At 40.4% G+C, this 21,258-nt stretch overlaps 2 protein-coding genes across 5 annotated transcripts in view; both read right to left on the reverse strand.

The window, feature by feature from the left end:
- Tow (target of wingless) overlaps window positions 1-21,258 on the reverse strand; it is an 86,788-nt gene that overhangs the window by 37,783 nt on the left and 27,747 nt on the right. The window contains exons 1-2 of one of the 4 annotated variants that reach the window (XM_076770956.1): window positions 12,459-12,622; window positions 7,310-8,796 (exon numbers count right to left, since the gene is read on the reverse strand). In XM_076770956.1, coding sequence (XP_076627071.1) covers window positions 7,310-7,400 — 91 coding nt within the window. In that variant the 5' untranslated portion in view covers window positions 7,401-8,796; window positions 12,459-12,622. Of the gene's footprint in view, window positions 1-241; window positions 765-7,309; window positions 8,797-12,040; window positions 12,303-12,458; window positions 12,623-21,258 lie in introns of those variants that run through there. The other 3 variants (XM_076770957.1, XM_076770958.1, XM_076770959.1) reach the window with 3 other exon arrangements.
- Raf (serine/threonine kinase raf oncogene) lies at window positions 15,786-21,031 on the reverse strand. The gene has a single exon (XM_076770329.1). The coding sequence runs from the start codon at window positions 20,150-20,152 to the stop codon at window positions 17,825-17,827; it is 2,328 nt and encodes a 775-aa protein (XP_076626444.1). The 5' UTR covers window positions 20,153-21,031; the 3' UTR covers window positions 15,786-17,824.

Raw genomic sequence — 21,258 nt, forward strand, 5'->3', positions numbered from 1 at the left:
CCACGCGTAGAAACCGTACTTTAAACGACACAATTCCACACGTATCGCGACGACGGAACGACTAAGCGCGTTTACGTGCAAAGCTATCGGAGGAGAGACATCGTCGCGTTAAAGCCCAAGTTCCAGTAACGCGCGGCTATAAATAGCCCCTCTCTTCGTTGCAATAACAAGACGTTTCACGCTCGTTTCTCTTGCACGCATCGATTTCAAGAGAAAAAGAAAACCAAACGCGACATCTTACCTTTCGCCCTGCGGGCCAGGTGCGTTATATTTTGTCTGAGCACCTTTAGCCACATCCTCGCCCCTTTCTGTTTATTCACGAAATCCGACGTCCTGGTGGGACGGGGGTCCTCCACCCAACGGAAATGTCGGCTCGGCGAAACGTAACCGTTCACTGTCACCTGTCGACGATATAGTTCTAGCGCGCGCCGGTTACTTAACCTCACTTTTCGCGATGTTTATAGAGGCGCGCGAATCGGTGAACTCGAACCCCTGCCACACGGCGGTCGATGGATAGAATCGGAAAGTATCGAAATTTATTACGTTCGCGTGTAGAAAACGAAACGATGCTCGCACACGAAATTGCCACGAGAGACAGACACCGACGCTAGAGAGGCGCGACCCTTTTATAGGCGGGACAACGATCACGTAGGCAACTACGACGGCTGCTCTACTACCGAGCGCGATAATATCGGCCTCGGGCCTTGGAACTTGTCTTGTTTACCGAGCAAAGACGAGCCGCGTACAGCTCAGCCGTATTTTCACGAGGCACTGCGGGAATCAGACTCGAATGCGCAGTTCGCTCGAAAGATTCGAACGTGCATCGAACGTACGCGTGCACGGCTAAGGCACTTTGACCGTTGGCGGCATACACACGCTCCCGCTTAAAACACGGCAACGTTGCAAACAACGGGGCGAACTGGCAACCAACTGCGCGCGCAACTTTTCGCGCGGCATCGCTGGAAAATTGAAAATTCCAATACGCGCGAAACTCGATACACTTGATTTAACGAACGAAACAATGGGCGTTCGTTAAATGCCCCATGACGTATTTTTTCCAGTTCAAATCTGTATGGATTCATAGAATATTTACGCGTAGCGTACAGTCGCCTCAGAAAGTTAACGATCGACATAAAACGATAAGTTTTTGGCAAAAATGTGAGCGTTAAGGTATTAAACGCGGATGTTCAGCGAAATGAGAGAGGTTTAAATCGGTGCTCTAATGGCGTAACTAATGATTCGTAATCTTGACGCGCGCGCGAATTAAGCGACAGAGTTCGCGAAGCGCCGTAAGCGAAACCTTCGTAATGATATAAATATCAGAATTATCGCGCGTTATATTTAGCACGCAGACGTCGAAGCCGGTAAACAACAAACCGTGATCCGACCATGCGAATTCGAGACGCGCGGTTCGCGCCAATTTGTTTTCTTTTCTCCTCTTTTATTCCAGAGCGGCGTTACGTGTCGCGTTTTATAATCGGCGAAACGTTATTGACCAGTAAAAGAGAAAATATATGTCGGAGTCATCGCGGGATAAAAATCGCGGCGGGGCTCGTTTGAGTCAGCGAATCTGGGTCGCGTGACTCCACGAAATAGAAAATCCATCGGCGCTTTAATCGTCGTTGATAATTCATTCCTGGTAAAATTAGGCCGACAAACACTGCCTAAAATAGACGTTGCGTTCGAATGCCTCCGTGGAAACCGGCGGATTATCAATCTGCAGTCGCGTGACGCGATACGGGATTCTCGACCAAACTTTTACGAATACACGAAATTATCTGAACAAGACACTGATTACAGTTACTTTAACTTTTTCCCCCCGAAAGATTTATAAAAGAAAAACAAAGTATTCGATGAAAAATTTGGTAAAGAGGTCTGATCGAAAGGAACACCGTGTTTTAACGTGACCGTAAACGTAACGAGCCCCGATAAAAATATGTGCAATGTCCGTAAACGTAGCGTTAAGTATGCGAGGAATGAACGTATCCCGGCGCTTATCAAGCTCGTCGCTCCTAACCGATAAAACGTAGGCGAACGAACAACGAAACAACAGGTTCCTGAATGTCAATTTACCGTTCAGAAGGTTACGCTCCCCTTTCGCATGACCCAACCCAGAGCCTAATCTACCTCAAGCGACGTATGTACGTGCATACGCGAAGAGGAAAATCGATCGATGGAGCACGCGTGCGTACGTGTGCGTGGACACGGCGCCGTATAATGTTGTCGCTCCGATGAACTCTTATTATGATTATGGCGGAAAACCTTTAGATAACAAATTCGATCAAGCTTGCTATCTATTGTTTGCTACGCGAGTGTGCTCGTGAAGCCGATTTTCGTCGAAACGGCCAGAGAAGATCGAGTATCGATGAATCATACGTACGATTATCGAAAAATTCCGCGAGAATGGAGCGAAAAATCCTAAAGCATCGCGTACAGTTCGCGATCGTAGACGAGAAATTAACAAATATCATCAGATTTCCTGAATCTAAAAATTGTTTAAAAAAATTGAAAGTTGCGGTAATCGATAGTTTCTGTTTCGGTGGTAGACGCTTGGGGAAACCGGTACGGAAAGTAGTCATTGTATGTTTTGTAGAACAAACTCGTCGTTCTAAAAATAGAAGGTTAAATGATAAGAGAAGAAACTGGATATCTTGATCAGAGCATCAACATACAAACACCTTGGATAAATAAGTGTTAGCTTTACGCTAGTATACAGGGTGTTCGGCCACGCCAGGGAAAAATTTTAATGAGGGATTCTAGAGGCCAAAATAAGACGAAAATCAAGAATACCAATTTGTTGATGGAGGCTTCGTTAAAAAGTTATTAACGTTTAAAGTTCCGCTCGTACCGAATTTTTTTCTCGAAAATGCGCAGGATTTTGGGGGTATGTCTATTCACTAAAAATGCTTATAATCGACTCCTGCAACTAAAAATATTTTTTTTATAACGATTTGAAATTTTTTTTCCCGGTCGAAAAATTTTACACATTCTCGAATTTTTCTTTAGAAAGTGGGTAGGATTTCGGGGATATGTCTATTCACCAAAAATGATTATAATTGACCCCCGCAATAGAAAATAATTTTTCCAAAACGATTTGAAATTTTTTTTTTTCGTCGAAAAATTTCATCACCCACCCGATTTTTTTTCTCGAAAGTTGATAGGATTTCGAGGGTATATGTAATGACAAAAAATGATTGTAATTAATCTCCGCAACTGAAACTGATTTTTCCAGAACGATTTGAAATTTTTAAATTTAATTGTTAATAACCTTTTAACGAAGCTTCCATCGACAAATTGGTATTCTTGATTTTCATCTTATTTTGACCTCTAGAATCCCCCATTAAAATATTTCCCCGTGGTGGCTGGACACCCTGTATACATAGATAGCATGGGCGCCATTATTTGTGAATAAAAGAATTAAAAATTCATGGAAAAATGAGGGTGGATTAGAGGGGATTTCGATATTGATATCAAGGATGCGTTGGTATCAAGAATTATGCGGAAGCCGTCCGCTAACGTAGCGTCTTACTGCATTTTTTATCTCAAGAGTCTCCAACAATAGAATTTATATTTACTCAAGCATTAACGTAATAACAGTTTTACGGACTCCCGCAAATCTGTACCCGTTCGTGATACTAAGGATGCAATCGTTAATCCCTAAAAACAGACGGATTATCGTTTCGAATGTGCCACCGATAATACTCCATTGTTACTTGGAGGATTTCCTTACCTTTGTCCGTCCAATTCTAAGATTAAAACAAGACAAACGGTACTTGGAAGTTACGAACTAGATCAATTTGCGAAATACCTGGCGAAGACAGATTCAAATACTAGTGTTCATGTGTAACTTTCTTTCGAATACACGTAATTAATCAAAGTCTCTTAACACGTTGACTCCTGACCGGTAGTGTGTCCAATTATACCTTATCTGTTCTCTAACTACTCCACTGACACGGAAAAACGAGGAATATCAGATAAGTCACGGTACTGTTTTAATTACAACAAATAGATACTAATTTAATTCTAATCTAAAGAGTCAGTCAACGATTGATACCAATAAAATAAGTAGGCAAAGTTAATTACGTTAAAGATCTACGAAAATTTTATTCCACAACTAGGTAAGTTCCCATAACAATGAAACAAAATTTTCCTGTCCGCTGTGAAGTACTGCAAATTTCGTGTATCAATATTATGTTGTAGTTTAAGTGTACATATTAGTAACGCTAAGTGGAAAGTTAAGCATGATCAACGTTCTTGGGCTTCCACTACGTCAAAGCGATTTTTCCGAACATGCCAAGAGTTTCTAAGGAAATTCCAATAACATAAAGTGAGATACGTCGGCTAAAACTCGGTGCAGCGAGTAAAATGACTATCCTCGGAGAAACCTGCGGCTTAAAGTCATTATGCCTGGTATTTATCCTAACGAGCTTTATTTCTGTCAGACGATCGCGAACTCGAATTAAAAGTAATTGTTCGATTGGTCGAGTAAACTAAATCCGAAATTCTACGAGGGTCGTTCGATAAGTCCTCAGAAAAAGATAGAAAAACAAATTATTTTAGGTAGATTTTTCTTTATTTTTCAACATAATCTCCTTTTAGATCTATACACTTTTCCAAGCGATTCTCCAACTTTGTCAAGCCATCTAAAAAGTAAGATTTCGAAAGGTCCCTTAAAATAGGCATCTGTTTAGGCGGTGACCTCCTCTGGCGAGCCATTTTTTTAAGTTTGGAAATAAAAAAAAGTCACTGAGAGCCAAATCCGGTGAATACGGTGAATATTGCATTAATTCGTACTTTAATTCCATGATTTTGGCCATCGAAACTGCACAGGTGTGCACCTGTGTATTGTCTCGATGCAAGAGGAAGTTTCTTGCTTCGATCGAGAATAAAAATGGTTGATATAATTGAGACTTTGAAAGCTGTCTAGTAAGTCATGATGCTTACAAAAGAAACAGACTTATTGAACGACCCTCATACGTTTGGTCGGCCAACCGAAATGCAAATGGTGTCGCGTCTAAGGTAAACGCCATCGATGATCCAGACAACCGTTTGACCACCTTTCATCGGGAAATAGCTGACGCTATGGGCGTCGATGCCCCAGATTGAGACGCATCTGCTTAATTACAGTCGTCGGGTCCAACAATTACGCGGTGGATACAGATTGACGAGCGACGACGTTAATTACGAGAACAACGCCGATCTCTCCCACGTCTGTCAGGCAGCGATGGGACCTCGTCGAACTGCGTACGTACATATTTACACTGGCGGTGGCCTCGACTACCACGATACAGTTTGCAACAGGGAATTGGACCAACTTTCGCCCCAATGCCCGAGAATATGGAATAATTTTCCAAAGTGCCTAGAATATTCCCGTCCACGGAAACGAATAAATAAATAAATAAATAAATAAATAATTGGACGAGCGCCGACGCTCGCAGGAACTTTCAAAGCCCCGTTTTCCTGCAACCGTCCAAACTTCGGTATACAGGGTGTTTAGCCAACACTGGGAAAAATTTTAACGGGGGATTCTAGAGGTTAAAATAAGACGAAAATCAAGAATATCAATTTCTTGATTGAGGCTTCGTTAAAGAGTTATTAAAATTTTAAATCATTTTGAAAAAATTATGTTTGGTTGCGGGGGTCAATTACAATCATTTTTGGTGAATAGACATACCTTCGAAATTCTACGCACTTCCGAGAAAAAAATTTGGATAGGTGCCCAAATTTTTCGGCGGAAAAAAAAAATTTCAAATCGTTCTAAAAAAAATATTTTTAGTTGCAGGAGTCGATTATAAGCATTTTTAGTGAATAGACATACCCCCGAAATCCTGCGCATTTTCGAGAAAAAAATTCCTAAAGAAAAATCTAATGTGAGGCCAGAAATGCTTCCTTGAAATTTCATACGAATCTTTAAAACATCATAACTTCTGAACGGATTGACCGATTTTAATGTTTAAAAAGGCAAACGACGCGTATTTTAGTGTAGAATATGTAGAAATTCTAAAAATATTCGAAAAATTGGTCCTTGACCCCGTAAAGATAGAAAAACCCCATAATAATGATCCAATTTTCAATCAACCATAACTCCTACAATAGTGAATATATTTCAATGAAACTTTTTTCTGAAGTAGAGACCATGGGTATCTACAAAAAAGTATTAGACAACTTTTCTGTACAGAGTCAAACAAAATTATTAAGAATCGAAAACTAGTTTTTATGAAAAATCGACAGGGGGTAGGTGCCTAAATTTTTCGACGAAAAAAAAAATTTCAAATCGTTCTAAAAAATATATTTTTAGTTGCAGGAGTCGATTATAAGCATTTTTAGTGAATAGACATACCCCCGAAATCCTGCGCATTTTCGAGAAAAAAATTCCTAAACAAAAATCTAATGTGAGGCCAGAAATGCTTCCCTGAAATCTCGTACGAATCTTTAAAACATCATAACTTTTGAACGGATTGACCGATTTTAATGTTTAAAAAGGCAAACGATGCGTATTTTAGTGTAGAATATGTAGAAATTCTAAAAATATTCGAAAAATTGGTCCTTGACCCCGTAAAGATAGAAAAACCCCATAATAATGATCCAATTTTCAATCAACCATAACTCCTACAATAGTGAATATATTTCAATGAAACTTTTTTCTGAAGTAGAGACCATAGGTACCTACAAAAAAGTATTAGACAACTTTTCTGTACAGCGTTAAACAAATTTATTAAAAATGAAAAATGAATTTTTAAGCAAAATCGACAGGGAGTAGTAGGGTGCCTAAATTTTTCGGCGAAAAAAAAAATTTCAAATCGGTCTGAAAAAATTATTTTTAGCTAGGGGGGTCAATTGCAATCATTTTTTGTAAATACACATACCCCCGAAATCCTGCGCATTTTCGAGAAAAAGATTCAGTACGAACAGAACTTTAAACGTTAATAACTCTGTAACGAAGCCTCCATTAACAAATTAATATTCTCGATTTTCGTCTTATTTTGGCCTCTAGAATCCCCCATTCAAATTTTTCCCTGGTGTGGCGGAACACCCTGTATAGTGAAAACTCGATGATGAAATTTTTATTAAAGTAAAAAATAAAAAAATTTCTTCTTTGCAGTAGTGTGGTCACACTGAGGGTGGCGTTTAAACGAAGGTAATAAAGATTTTTAAAGAAAGCCACTACGTTTTCGGTTACACTTCGCCTCACTGGTTCATGGGGGATTCACCTAATGATGGGCATAAAAATGTATCATTTATGGAACAGCTCTCGAGGACATTTATCGAGTTTTTGCTGTATTGGACAGAAACGTGGTTTGCTACTCACCCACGGTATCGCCGTTCTTCTTGCTACTGTTGTTTTTGTTCTTCTTGTTCTTCGGATAGATGTTGCCGATTTTGCTCTGACCACAACCCATCCTGCTCTGTTGCGGGCTGGCGATTTCACTGACTTCTCGCTTCTCGCTGGCTTTCGAACAGTCTTGAGTCTCGGTCTATAATACTCGCCAGAAAATTTCTTGGTAGAGATCGAAGCCTCCGACACGGCAATATCTTTTTCGTAGAAAAAGAGGAACCGAATACGATACGATTGACGCGACCGTGCCGAGTCGAGATTTAATCTTCCACGGTATCGTAACGCGACACTTTCGAGATACCTCTGTTAGGCAGCGAAATTAGTCTTTGGTACTTGGTATGTAAATATACATAAATACATATATACAACATATATATATATATTCAGCAACGTGTATAGCAGTCAGAAATTTCGCGAGCGCCGATAATCGTTGCACGGAACTCCGAAGGATATGCACAGATTCTACGAAACACGATAATTAAACGTATAGACGATTTTAACGATCGCGAGATCAACGATTCAGTCTTTTCTCATGAGCCAGAGGCGGCAGACTCTTTGAATCCACCGTGGGACCCGTGTTAATTCCCTCCGGATAGGTTCTTAAGTTCAGTTCGGCTCACGCGTGTGTTCAGTCTTTGCACCAGCCGGCAGGGAACCAAAAAACAGTCTTTGGGAATCGTGTTCGCTGTCGGTCCACCTCCGCGACGGAAAGAGAAAATGGCGGCGAACGGTTGGCTAGTAGGGGAGGGGTGGACTGATATCGCCCTGGCTACCTGAGCTGAGGCGCCCAATCCATTTTGCGTTTCCGGTCTGCTCTACCACCCCATCGTTCGCGATCTATCATCTATCCCATGTCCAAAGCGGCCAGCCTGGCATCCTCCGACTCCGTGGATCTGCACATTCGTTCACCGTCCGTTGGTCGTTGTCCTCGAAGGCCTCGGAGGCGTCTGCACGCGCGGAGATACGCTCGATCGATTTTACCGATTGACCGAGTTCGACCCGCCGATCGACCAAGGTAGTTCCATTGTAGGACGGACGGACCGAAGACGCCTCCTCCTTCTTCGACGAGAGACAGTACGACTTCGATCGCGACCAGAGACCGCTTAGACTCGGTTAAACGCGAGTCGAGGGCATCGTTTCGGTCGCAAGGACGATCCAGCAAGGCCTCGATGACGCCACTCTCGTAGACGACCGACGTTCCAGTTTCTCGAGTAATATGCGTCGTTCGTTAGATCGCGACGAAATAACGACCGGTGAAATCGTCCAAGGAGACGCGACAAATGTTGTAGAGAGGCTCGAACGTCCGCTTCTCTATGTACCACTGACGAAAATTACCGGGAGGAGGGCTGCAAGAAGGACGAGACGAATTCGTTCGATCCCCCTGACCTTCTCCCTCCGGCTCTACTGCGAGGTGAACGTCCTTCGGTTCGCCCAATGGAATTCGATTATTGGATTCGGTGCTGTAAAAAAAAAATTGGAAAAAAACAGGCTTGTTAAAACCATCGATTTCGACTAGATATAAAGTGAAAAGACTCGCGGGCAATTATCGGCGCGCGTGCACGATGTATTTACCGATAGCCGCGACTACACTCCTCGACAAAATGATAACACGTTTTAATGTACGGCGTCTAGAACCATTGAATCATATTTTTCAATGTTTTAAACTTTTGCGTGAGAGTGCAATAAAGATGGCACGATAAATTTTAGAAAAATTCTGACTCGAAAGCGATAGAGTAAGGTTGTTTCACGAATTTTTAAAGGTTGTGTTTGTATGGAGTGATATCTTTTTGTCGCTGAGTGTAGCAGCTGCAGAGAAAAATCGAAAGGTGAACGCGCTGTTTACATTGGCTCCGAGGAAAATGTGTGACTAACTAGGAACATTATCCAACATCTGCACGATAATTTTAATGAAACTTTGCACACAGATAAAAATGTCGTCAATAAAGGGAACATAATTTTAAACCAAGAAAAATAAACAATATTTTGTCTATGCAGGATGTTCCACCAACCCTGGGAAAAATTTTAATGGGAAATTTTAGAGGCCAAAATAACACGAAAATCAAGGATACTAATTTGTTGATTGAGGCTTCGTTAAAAAGTTATTAACATTTAAAGTTCCGCCTGGACTGAATTTTTTTCTCGAAAATGCCCAGGATTTCGGGGGTATGTCTGTTGACCAAAAATTATTGTAATTGACCCCTGCAACTGAAAATAATTTTTTTAAAACGATTCGAAATTCTTTTTCTTTCACCCAAAACTTTCAGCACTTATTCGAATTTTTATCTCGAAACTGCGTAGGATTTCGAGGGTATGTCTGTTGACCAAAAATTATTGTAATTGACCCACGCAACTGAAAATAATTTTTTTGATGCGATTTAAAATTTTTCTTTTTGGTCGAAAAATTTAGACACCTTTTCGAATTTTTTTCTTGAAAATGCGTAGAATTTCGGGGGTATGTGTAATGACCAAAAATGATTGTAATTGACCCCCGCACCCGAAAATAATTTTTTTAGAATGATTTGAAATTTTTAAATTTAATTGTTAATAACTTTTTAACGAAGCCTCTATCAAGAAATTGGTATTCTTGATTTTCGTCTTATTTTGGCCTCTAGAATCTTCTACTAAAATTTTTCCCATGGGTGGCCGAACTTCCTATCGATAGTTACCTAAATTTTTCGAGGAAAAAAAAAAATTTCAAATCATTCTGAAAAAATTATTTTCAGTTGCGTGGGTCAATTACAATCATTTTTGGTGAACAGACATACCTTCGAAATCTTGCGCATTTTCGAGAAAAAAATTCGAGTAAGTGCTGAAAGTTTTGGGCGAAAAAAAAGAATTTCGAATCATCTTGGAAAAATTATTTTTAGTTGCAAGGGTCAATTGCAAGCATTTTTGTTAAATAAACATACCCCCTAAATCCTACGCACTTGTGAGAAAAAAATTCGTGTAGGTGGATAAATTTTATTAATAATTTTGTTAATAACTTTCTAACGAAGCCTCAATCAACAAATTGGTATTCTTGATTTTCGTCTTATTTTGGCCTCTAGAATTGCTCATTAAAATTTTTCCCAGGGGTGGCTGAACGCCCAAAACCTTCCAAAATATTTGAAAACCACTGCTACAGAATCTATCTATCTTAACCAGTTTACACAACTCGGTGTCATTTCGGTGAAGAATTTAGGAACGGGTAATGAATCACTGAAATGTCACAAAATGTTTCGTTTGGAAGCAACTTGATTTAATAATTCATAATTTATGATAGAGGGCTCTCGTTTCAATAATTGAATTGAATAATACGGAAGGGAGAAATATAATTCCAATGAAGCGGATATACTTTCAGGATCAAGACCGACCCTGGGAAAAATTCTTGACCTGACCTGACCCAACATTCTTGCGTACTCACACACCCCCAGTAAAATCTGTGCCAAGACGACGCCTGGCAGCGATTAAAGCTGATAGATATGTCACTAAATAATAACATTCTATAAATTCAACGTCAATAAAAATAAAATTTGTTGCTACGATACCACGAAACTTCAACATTTTTGGCGCGTACGTGCCGGATCGCGAAACTGATATCTCGACGAATCGCAGAAGCTGATAAGATCGATATTGTTTGCTTAGCCACAACGTCCGAAGTGTTCTGAAACTTAATATTCCCGTGATAATATTTAAAACTTCGTTTTGCAATCCGTTAACGAGGTTTTACATATAAAAATTTTCTTCGACTTATTTATTTTAACGTCTACTATTAATTAATATGAAAAATTAATCGATTCGAAAAGGAAACGTACACCTATAGACCGTAACAGTTTCGAGAAAAGAAAAAACGATTGTTTCTCTTTACGATAAATTAATTTTTTAATTTTGTAGTACACGCTTCACTAAATAGGTCAATGAAAATATATTTATGGTACTTGAACGATCTCCAAATCAAAAAGGAACAGCTAATTAATCGTTAGAGTAGAATCTTGGTAATTGGAGTGCCGCGTGTATAAAATAGCGTGCATCGCAACAACGACCGTTACGCTGACGATCTGTTGACGGTTGAAACATATCCATGCAGCGTTAAAAATCGACGGAGAACAGCCTTTGTCAATAGTCCGCATTATCGAAAAGAACTTCGATAAGAACGCCGTTCGAGATACAGCACGTACGTTCCTTCGGTTGAAAATGTTCTTCTACTTCTTTTTTCAGGGGGTAAACTGATTACAAAAATGTCGGAATACGCGTACCCTTAAAAATGTGCCGTTCGAAAGACGAAACCACAAGTTCGTTTCAAATACGACCGTGAAACAAAACGTCGAAATATTGAATTTCCAACACAAAGAGAAAGCAACTGCTGGTTATATTTCAAACGAGCACACACTGGTTCACGGTAATTACATGAGAAAAGCACGTTTAACGCATATCGATGCTCCGGAGTCAACACTCGATACTACGCGGCGTAAAATTTATACGCGACGATCGCTTTCCCATTTCTCGGTCAATGCCATCTACTTCGATTCCTTGTCGAATACGATTAATTAGCAATTACGTTATTGCAGCGTTCCCTTTGTCGTACTGCCCTACACGCGTCGCACGTCTTAACAATTAATTGGATTTCGTATCGCATTTATCGTAATTACGCGATAGTATGATCGACGCTTATCGATTCGACGGGTCATTCTCGCGCGAGGCGAGAAAACGAAAAGATTCACTCACTGTTTTATTAAAACGCGTTTAAATTAATCGAACAATCTGTCAATGTACGTGTTCCAGACCCGAGGTCCGACTCAACGAAACTGGCCACCCCTCCTTTCGAATTTCGCCCCGTGAATTCGTTCCCTTCGGATATTGGCAGAATAAGACACTGCAGGATTCTCGAGGAACTCGTTCAATCTCCGAACCACGCGATACTATTTTCGTCCGATATATCGCGCTCAAGCATCACACGCAAAAAATAAAAATCAATCTCGATCATCGGTTTGTCCTTATTTTCCCACGGCGTACTGTCACATGCGACACTTGACCGACGGTATACAAAAACACAAGCGTCGTTTTTTTACAAGGTGAACTTTGAACGCAATGTCGTTCCCCTTTCGAGACGTGTTGCCCGAAATTCAGTTCGAAGTCAACTAACCTCGTTTCGCGCAGGAAGGCGAGCGACCTCGACGTCCACCTGTTCACGACAATCGTACATAAACCAGGCTCTTTACCGTGTGTACGTGCACGTACGTGAATTATATTCGCGTACGTATTCACGACTACGAGACGCAAAGGACGAAGAAACACAGACACTCTCACTCCGAGGTTCCAGCATCGACTATTCAGCCGGTCGAGGCGCCAGCTGGATTTGCGCATGCGCGCTCCCTCCGTGCATCCCACGAATATATATATATATATATACACGTTGGAGCCAGTAAGTACTCACGCACTCATGGCGTTGATTTAACCTAACGTATACGCGTGTGTACGTGCACTAGCTTCTACTATACTATGCACCCACATACAGTGCATACATAAATCATGTCTATGATGAACTATATCCCTTTACGGAGGTGCATTCACTTACACGCTTCAAAGCATTCGTGACACGAGTTATATACCTTATCTTCAAAGAAAGGGACGTGTTTCATAATTGTTTAACGTTGTGAATTAATTCAATATGTATGGAAAATAAATAATATGATTGGTTGTATCTGTTAACCCATTATAACCCAGTATAACTGTTGTACATGCTCGATCATTAATAGAAAAGTGTTCATTCCCACTATGAATACGTACCGAAAAAAGCAAAATTTCCGACGATGATGGTTTGACACTTTTTACAAAAATGCTGCTATTTTGGGGGAGTTGATCCGGGATTTATAGGTGGGATTAGGTTTCAAGGGTGGCATAAAGGGAAGAGTGAGAGAACCTCAGAGAGGATTACCAGTGTTCCACGATGTCACGACCTTCCCACAGGGATTCTTGGTTTTCATGATTGCACTAGGAGCTGCCATCGCTGCAATAGTACGCGCGTACCCACTGAATTAAGTGGTATTTATTATCTACCTTACCATAGACGTTTTCAGTGCAGATTGTCGTATACCATGAAGTTAAATAATTCCCAATTACGTAAATCGTATGTCTATTCTTTGAAGTCGCTAACGAACATTTGGTAAATATTGTACACGTCATGTCGCAGTTTTAAAATTTAAAATGGCCGATGCAATATGGCGGACGAAAATATACAAATTTTGTATGCATGAAAGTAAACTAAATTAGCAAAGAGTTTATTATTTAAAATATTTTCGCTGTAAATGTTAATCGGCTCTGCATACCACAAGGCCGCAAAGGATTAATAAGATTATCGAGGAAAAGAATGCGGCTCTAATTCCGACATTTAACTCGTGTCACTTTCGACGAAACACGTCATATAATATACAGGGTGTTCGGCCACCCCTGGGAAAAATTTTAATGAAGGATTCTAGATGCCAAAATAAGACGAAAATCAAGAATACCAATTTGTTGATGGAGGCTTCGTTAAAAAGTTATTAACAATTAAATTCAAAAATTTCAAATCGTTCTGGAAAAATTATTTTCGGTTGCGGGGGTCAATTACAATCATTTTTGGTGAATAGACATACCCCCGAAATCCTGCGCATTTTCGAGAAAAAAAATTCAGTACGGGCAGAACTTTAAACGTTAATAACTTTTTAACAAAGCTTCCATCAACAAATTGGTATTCTTGATTTTCGTCTTATTTTGGTCTCTAGAAACTCTCGTTAAAATTTTTTCCAGGTGTGCCCGAACACCCTGTATATCTTTGTATCGAATATGCTAATGAGTTCCGATGACGTTTAAGCTTAACACAATATTTGATTGGAATGCAATTACACGGTACTACCTTATCGCTTCTCTAATTGAAAACATCGAGCACTCTGTTATAAGAAAGTGTATCCAGGGCAGTTGGTACTCTTTGATTTCTTTCAAGAGATCCTTGAATTAAAATCACGTTTCGATTCAATTGATGATATTTCAACTCGTAGTAATAATTGTAATCGATTCTTGTTGACATTAAAATGGAATTTTGAAGACTGTTCAAACGTTCGATCGAAACTTCGCTAATTGTAAGCTTGACTATACATTCACTATGTTGCTCGTAGTATCACGATATGATTTCAGATAAAAACGAGTAACACGTTTACACGACGAGTCATGCAATACAGATAAAAGTTAATCGTGTATTAATCAAAATTCTAGGCTGTACAAAATAATTACATACTGTATTTAATATGATTCGTATCTGAGTATCTACACGATGCAATACTGATACGATAAAATGATTAATTAATTTATATTTGAATTGATCTAAATGCTACTAGAGGAAGAACGAGACTCGTAGATACATGAAGAGTCAATTTTTTATTTTTGTTTCACTTTTTTTTTCTTTTTTTTTTCTTTTTTTTTGGTTGAATACAATGATCAATCGGTCATCGCGATCGATTGAATTAAGTATCTCCAATCTCAGCTCACGCCATCTCGTTACAAGACACGCGTTTCAGTTGTCAGCAGCTTCAACGCGATTCGACCAAAACGAAGCCGAAATCCTATTACGATAACGCGACGCGACGTCTGTCGATCAAACGAAAAATCTCGCCCGATCGGTTTCTGTGTCAGGCCTGTTTCGAAATTCGTGACAGAATTCAAGAAACGTGGATCCGACGTTCGATGGGTTCGCACGAACGCGCACAATTTAACAACGATTAACAACGCCTATGTTTGTACAGACCTGAAGCGTGATCGCTTCACCAGAATATTTGTTTCGTGATTTCTGTACGTCAACGTTCGAGGCCGACACAAAAATGCATTCGATCGCTCGTAATCGCACGGAAACCCTTCTATGTGTACGATATACATCGAAGCAATGTACAGAGGAATGTCTTCCGAGAAAATAACATTCTATAGTTTGACAACGACGTACAGGACGATCGATCGCGAAGGACGAAGGGCGCGAAGATTGCAAGCTCCTATCTCCACGATAGTAAACGTTGCCCCTTAGCGACTGACGCGATCGTACGTAATTTAGAAATTCAAACGTACGCGAACGATTCATAACGACGCGCAATCCACGATTATTCCTACCGGACTGATATATTCCTTTCGCGATGAATGCATCGTCGTCGCGAACGAACGAAAATTAAAAATACATCTATGAAAATACCACGTATCGCGTCATTGGTTAAGGCCAACGACACTTGCGGAGACCTGTTGAATAGTAATGGATGCATATCGTGATAGAGAACAGATTAAAAATGTGAACGCAAGAGCGCAGAAATAGATTGTCGGCTTCTACATTATACAATGCGATTGTGGTACATTTCACAGCTACTATTAGTTTCCTTCGATGACTTTTCCGGTTCCTGTAAATATCGTGCTACGAAATGATCCGAGAACTGTCTCGCGCGCCTTCGCAACGTCCACCTTTCTTTCGTTTTTTTTTTTCTTTTTGTGGCTATCTGGTAACAATCGACAATTACGTTTCACGGTTCGCTGTTTCCCTGTTACGAGAAGGCGGTAACGACGACGAATGCGTCACTTTGGTCCGGTTAAAGCGTTCGTCGCATCGTTCTCTCGTTTCTCGCCCTCTTCGTTTTATTTTCTTTCGCACGCTCGAACGCCTCTTCTCCCCACTGTCCTCGAGTTCGCCACGTTTCCCCCCCCCCATATCGCTATCGCGCGAGCTCTCTCGACGAGCTGTCGAAAAACCTGTCGGTTCTATTCCAGTCTCTTTTCTTCTAGATTTCTCTCTTACTTCGATCGCACAGTTCGTCACACTGAAGATTACGCATAAATAAATAAATAATAAATCGGGGGTATGCCACGTGATGCTTTAGAAATAAGATCACTCGTTTCTAACTAGCGAATTTCGAAGATTTGCTGTTAGGCCTTTTTTTCAGTTGGGAAACGCACCGCGGTCGTCGAGCGCCCTCGATGTTCGATCCATCAACACCCGCGAAAATCAATGACGCGAAGCGTTTTAGAAGACGCAAGTTTTATCATCGTTTAATTACTCTTTTTCTCCCCCCCCCCCTTCCCCAAACGTAAAATCGATTATGCTCGTAGATCGCGCACGTTTCCTCTGTATTTGTGTTTGCTGCTTGTCGGACCGCTACCTAAAACACGTTTCAGCCATGACAAAAGCTCAAGTCGCCACGTGTAAATCAAGTCTTCGATGATACGTAACGAATACTTTTGTAATCGATCGATATCGAAGTGAAGTTCGCGCCCCTTCCTAGATCGCGAGTCTCGAACCGGTGAAAAAGAATTTACAAAAGGTAACAGTAAAGATTAATAAATATCAAAATGCGAGGAACAATAAGTCGACTATAAAGTTAGGATATGATGAATAGTTTGATAGCATCGTCAATGTACTCTATGTTAAAATTCGATCTTTTTGTTTTTCGTTTTTCTTTAGTCGTAACGCGATTACCGTTACATTCGTCGATTAGAATTAAACAGACTTAGGCCTTGATTCGTGACAATTTCTCGAATTACTTTAAACAAAAACAAACGACTCGCAAATATCCCTATAATACAGTTCATGTTATTGATAAAGTCTTGAAGTCAAAAACCAAGTATGTACGTCACTTTTCGTTTGACTTTCACTTTCATTCGCTATGATATATTTAATATAATATATTATTCGTTATGATCTAATAAAATGAGAGCTTTTGGTACCCCTGAACCAAAAAAAACAGCGTTTTGTTTACCTCACGAAAGCAATTGTGTAACAAACAAAAAATCAGTCAGATGTAATTAGTATGGAAAAGAGTTGTTTTTAACAAAAAAAAAAAAAAAAAAAAAAAAGAGAGAGAGGTAATTGTTGTAAAACAAACATTGATTTTAGGTAGATTCGATGAAACTTATGTACATTCTAACATTAGACTATAAATTATAAGTTACATAAAGGAACAATTTTTATGTGAGCATATTCAAGACGATACACGAAGGAAGTAGGTACAAAAATCACTTCGGTCTTTGCAAAAATACTTCACAAACAAACGACGGCCCACGCGAATTAAATGCCGTTACATCTATTACTTACTTTATTTTTACATCCTTCATAAGGATTCCACAACGGGAACAGACTTCTACATTAACGCGCGCGTGTATATACATGTTCATGAATATGTGTTTATACACGAGCGATAGAACTCATCAAATAAAAATCCCTCGCGTAGATAGTAAGTATGTAAAGGTAAAAGCTACATGTTCTTGCCACGAGATACATCATAAACGTCGATTCATTAGATGGATTTCTGTTCCTTCTGTCTTACTTGCATTAAGTATTTTATAATCACATTCTACATCGAGCAAACAATTGCGACACAGTCAAAGTGTAGTTGGAAAGAATTACGTAGATTGTTCGTAGCCAAGTGTATTATGATTCTTTTTCCTTTAAATCCTTTAAATATTCAATTTATGCAAATTCCATCAGACTCATTGCTCCGAGCAATACTTTTATATGTTTCCACCGGAAGGATAAAAAGAAAATGCCCCAAACTGGAAGTTCACGGGAGTTTTTGGCGAAGCACAAGTGTATACAAAGTCGTCCGATTGTAGCTGCGTCCTGTTTAAATTTGGTTCAGACGCCGATCTTGTAATTTTCGGCAATCCTCGTGAAAGACCCTCTAAATTAGCTAAAATCTGACGAAATATTGGTCTTTCTTCTCTGGAAAATTTGATACAATCTTCTGTCAGTCTCTTCAATGCTTTTGGAGTATCCGAACGTAATTTATTCAAATCTGGACGCAATTTGCCGCGTCCGACCATAAACAGTATTTGATCCTTATTATTGATGTGCGAATATGGTAACTGACTAGCTAATAATTCAAATAAAACAACGCCAAATGCATAGACATCGGATTGAAAACTGTATGGATTTTCTTCTTGCATTCTTATCACTTCTGGTGCCATCCATAGAATAGATCCTGTTGGTTGATGGAATTGCTGGGAACCAGACCACCTAGTCTTCGCTGTGGCCAGACCAAAGTCACCAATCTTCACAGTGAGGTCATCGTGCAAAAATATATTATTACTTTTCAAATCCCGATGGATGATATTTTTTGCATGTAGATAGTCCATACCCTGGGCAGTTTGTCTTCCAATTTCTATCAACGTGAATAAGTCAAACTTTGTCTCGAATACATGTAAATGTTTATACAATGAAGATCCTTCGCACCATTGAGTAACAATTGCAAGTTGTGGTTTGCTAACGCATCCCATAAACAGAAGAATATTTACGTGCCGAGTTTTACGCAAAACTGCAACTTCATTTTTAAATGCTTGTAACTGAGCAGCAGTAGGTATCTTAACATTAAGCATTTTTACAGCCACTGGTCCATGCCAGTGAGCTTTATATACTGTTCCAAAAGAACCAGATCCAATACGAAGTCCAATTAAAATTTCATCTGCTGGAATTTCCCAATCTTCTATAGATTCTCTAGGTGCAAGCAGATTTTTAGACGATTCATCAGCAGATCTCGCCCTTGGTCGTTTTGGCCTTAAAGTACTCGTAGGACTAGCCTGAGTAGACTGACTATGTTTTGTAGGGCTGCTACCAGGAGATACGGCGGTTTGAGCGATACCAACGGGACGACCTAAGCTCTGAGACCTGCTGTATTCATCTAAATTAGCAGCATCTCCGCTTGGTTTGACCATATTGAAACAAACGTTTGGTGCAGAACTGGAACGATCCTGTTGTCCCAAGGAACGTGGATGCCTCTGACTTCTTGAAGGGGCCAGAGACGGTGACATACTTCTACTTAAACCATATTCAGAAGGAAGTTGCAAAATTCCAGCCGTACTTTCAAGATTGTGTGCCAGCAATGCTTGATAATAAGCATCCTGCATGCGTACTTGATGACACAAAGCAGGTACACCACCTGCACACCTTTGATGAAAGCGATAGTTGCACGTTCTACAATAAAACCCTTGAAAGAGTAGTTTCCTACAGCACTCACAGAATGCTAGTGAAAAGAAAGTTTTACGAACAAAATTATGTGAAATGGAAGTAGTTATGGGGAACTTGTCCAAAATTTCCACAGATATTTCATCGCAATCCAATAAAGAGATATCTGTGTCCCAAGATGTAAGACACTTGGAATTATCTACACCCAAAATATAAACCACACACATTTCAGTGGTCAAATTTCTTAATTTCATTGCTTTGGCAAGCGCGTCTCTTAACAACAGTCCTTCACGAACTTGCACACTGGTGCGCTGTTGATTAGGTAAATACGCCCTAAGTAAAGATCTCATTGGCGTCCTTTGACCTCTACTAGTTGTATTAACTTCACGGGATTCGCTCTCAGACGTGGAAGCACTACCAGATACTTGACTCGCGTTCAACAGTTCATTGAGTTTCTGTTCCTTGGACTTTAGATCGTGCAACTTACTGGTCAACTCCTGATATTCGTTCAAGTATATCAAGGGTGGTTGTTGAAATCCAGCAAAACGATTGTTTAGGGCATCAATGTTTTGACGAGTAACGTGTATCACATTTTGTATATTTCTCAGTTCGTACCTCAGAGGATCCGTGTCCAGGTAACCGTCCTCGTAGTCGCTGAGGTCTCCCGATTCCAGACCACCACCCCGTGAAGAAGACATAGTTAACAGTGCAGGTAAATGCGGTGGCTTTTTCCTGTGTCGACAGCGATGAGAAGACAACGTCGAGGACGAGGAGGACGGCGACCTCGCTGTCACTGCCTCGATCCTACGACACGAAAACTCCGTGTACGCATTCGCACGGACCACCGTGTAATACCTCTGCTCGCCAATCACGGCCATCTTCTTGCTCCGTCGGGCAGCATCCTGGACCGCTGCTGCTGCACTCCGGAACACCTTGGTAGCCTCGGTGCTACCGGTTACCGCCGAATTTTTTTTTTTCTGGTTCACCGCGGCTTTCACCACGCTGCCGTCACCTCACCTCTCACGCGACTCACGAACGCGTCCTCGCACACCTCTTTTTTTCTTCCTCTTTCCTCTATATACGGCTCCACCACTCTCCTACCTCCTTCTTACTTCTTCTTATGCCCGCCGAATCGAACCTACTTTCTGATGCGCGACTTCACAGCATACGCCGTCTTTCCTTGCTTCTCTTATCCATTAAATTATCACGCGATAGAACGTCGCGTGAATCTGTTTTTTATCGCCTTGTTTCAAACGCGATCGGCCCCATAATCAGGTACGAAATTCTTCCGTTTCGACCTCCTGCCTAACCCCCCCTGGATACTTCTTCTCTGGAGCCCTTCCAAAAGAAAACTGGCACGAGCGCGATGCGGGACCGAGGGCAGAGGCGCGGGGCTATGTTTCGTGAAGCGCCGGTGCTGCCAACCGTTCCGCCCCCTCCCACTGATTTTCTTCCTCTTCCTCCGTTTGAATTCTACCTGTATGCTCGCACGGTCCTTTTACAATCCTTCTGCGATAACGTTACTCTCTTCTATTCTAATTTTTTGTTCACTTAATCATCTATAACCGCATGCAAAAGCACGGGATCTTTATGCTTCTCAATGAAGAAATCCGACGTTAAAAGCGTTTAGTCACGGATTCAAGACGAAACAATCGAGTTCCTCTAAATTTCTTCTAATTTCTTTCCGTATTCTATTTAATCACTCAAACGTTAATCACTATTCCCAGTTCGACGCATCCACTTTGTATTAACGATAATTTAAACTTTAAACGCTTAACAATCCTACACAAACTTATTTCAATAAAAAAGAATTGCATTGAACGCTGATAATCAATCTCATATTTACTCCTTTTTTTCAAGAAAAAAGGAAGGCACTGTTTGTGCTGTTTCGCACTAAGGTTTTGTCAATCTAATCACATTTAATAATTTTTGTTTTGGTTTTCATGTTTTCTAAAAGTAGCTCCCATATTTTTAATCAGCACAT

This window comes from Colletes latitarsis, chromosome 8 (genome assembly GCF_051014445.1).
Source record: "Colletes latitarsis isolate SP2378_abdomen chromosome 8, iyColLati1, whole genome shotgun sequence".
Taxonomy (NCBI): domain Eukaryota; kingdom Metazoa; phylum Arthropoda; class Insecta; order Hymenoptera; family Colletidae; genus Colletes; species Colletes latitarsis.

Coding starts and splice junctions, on each gene's coding strand:
- Raf (XM_076770329.1), bottom strand. CDS start 20,152: ATGGCCGTGATTGGCGAGCAGAGGTATTACACGGTGGTCCGTGCGAAT.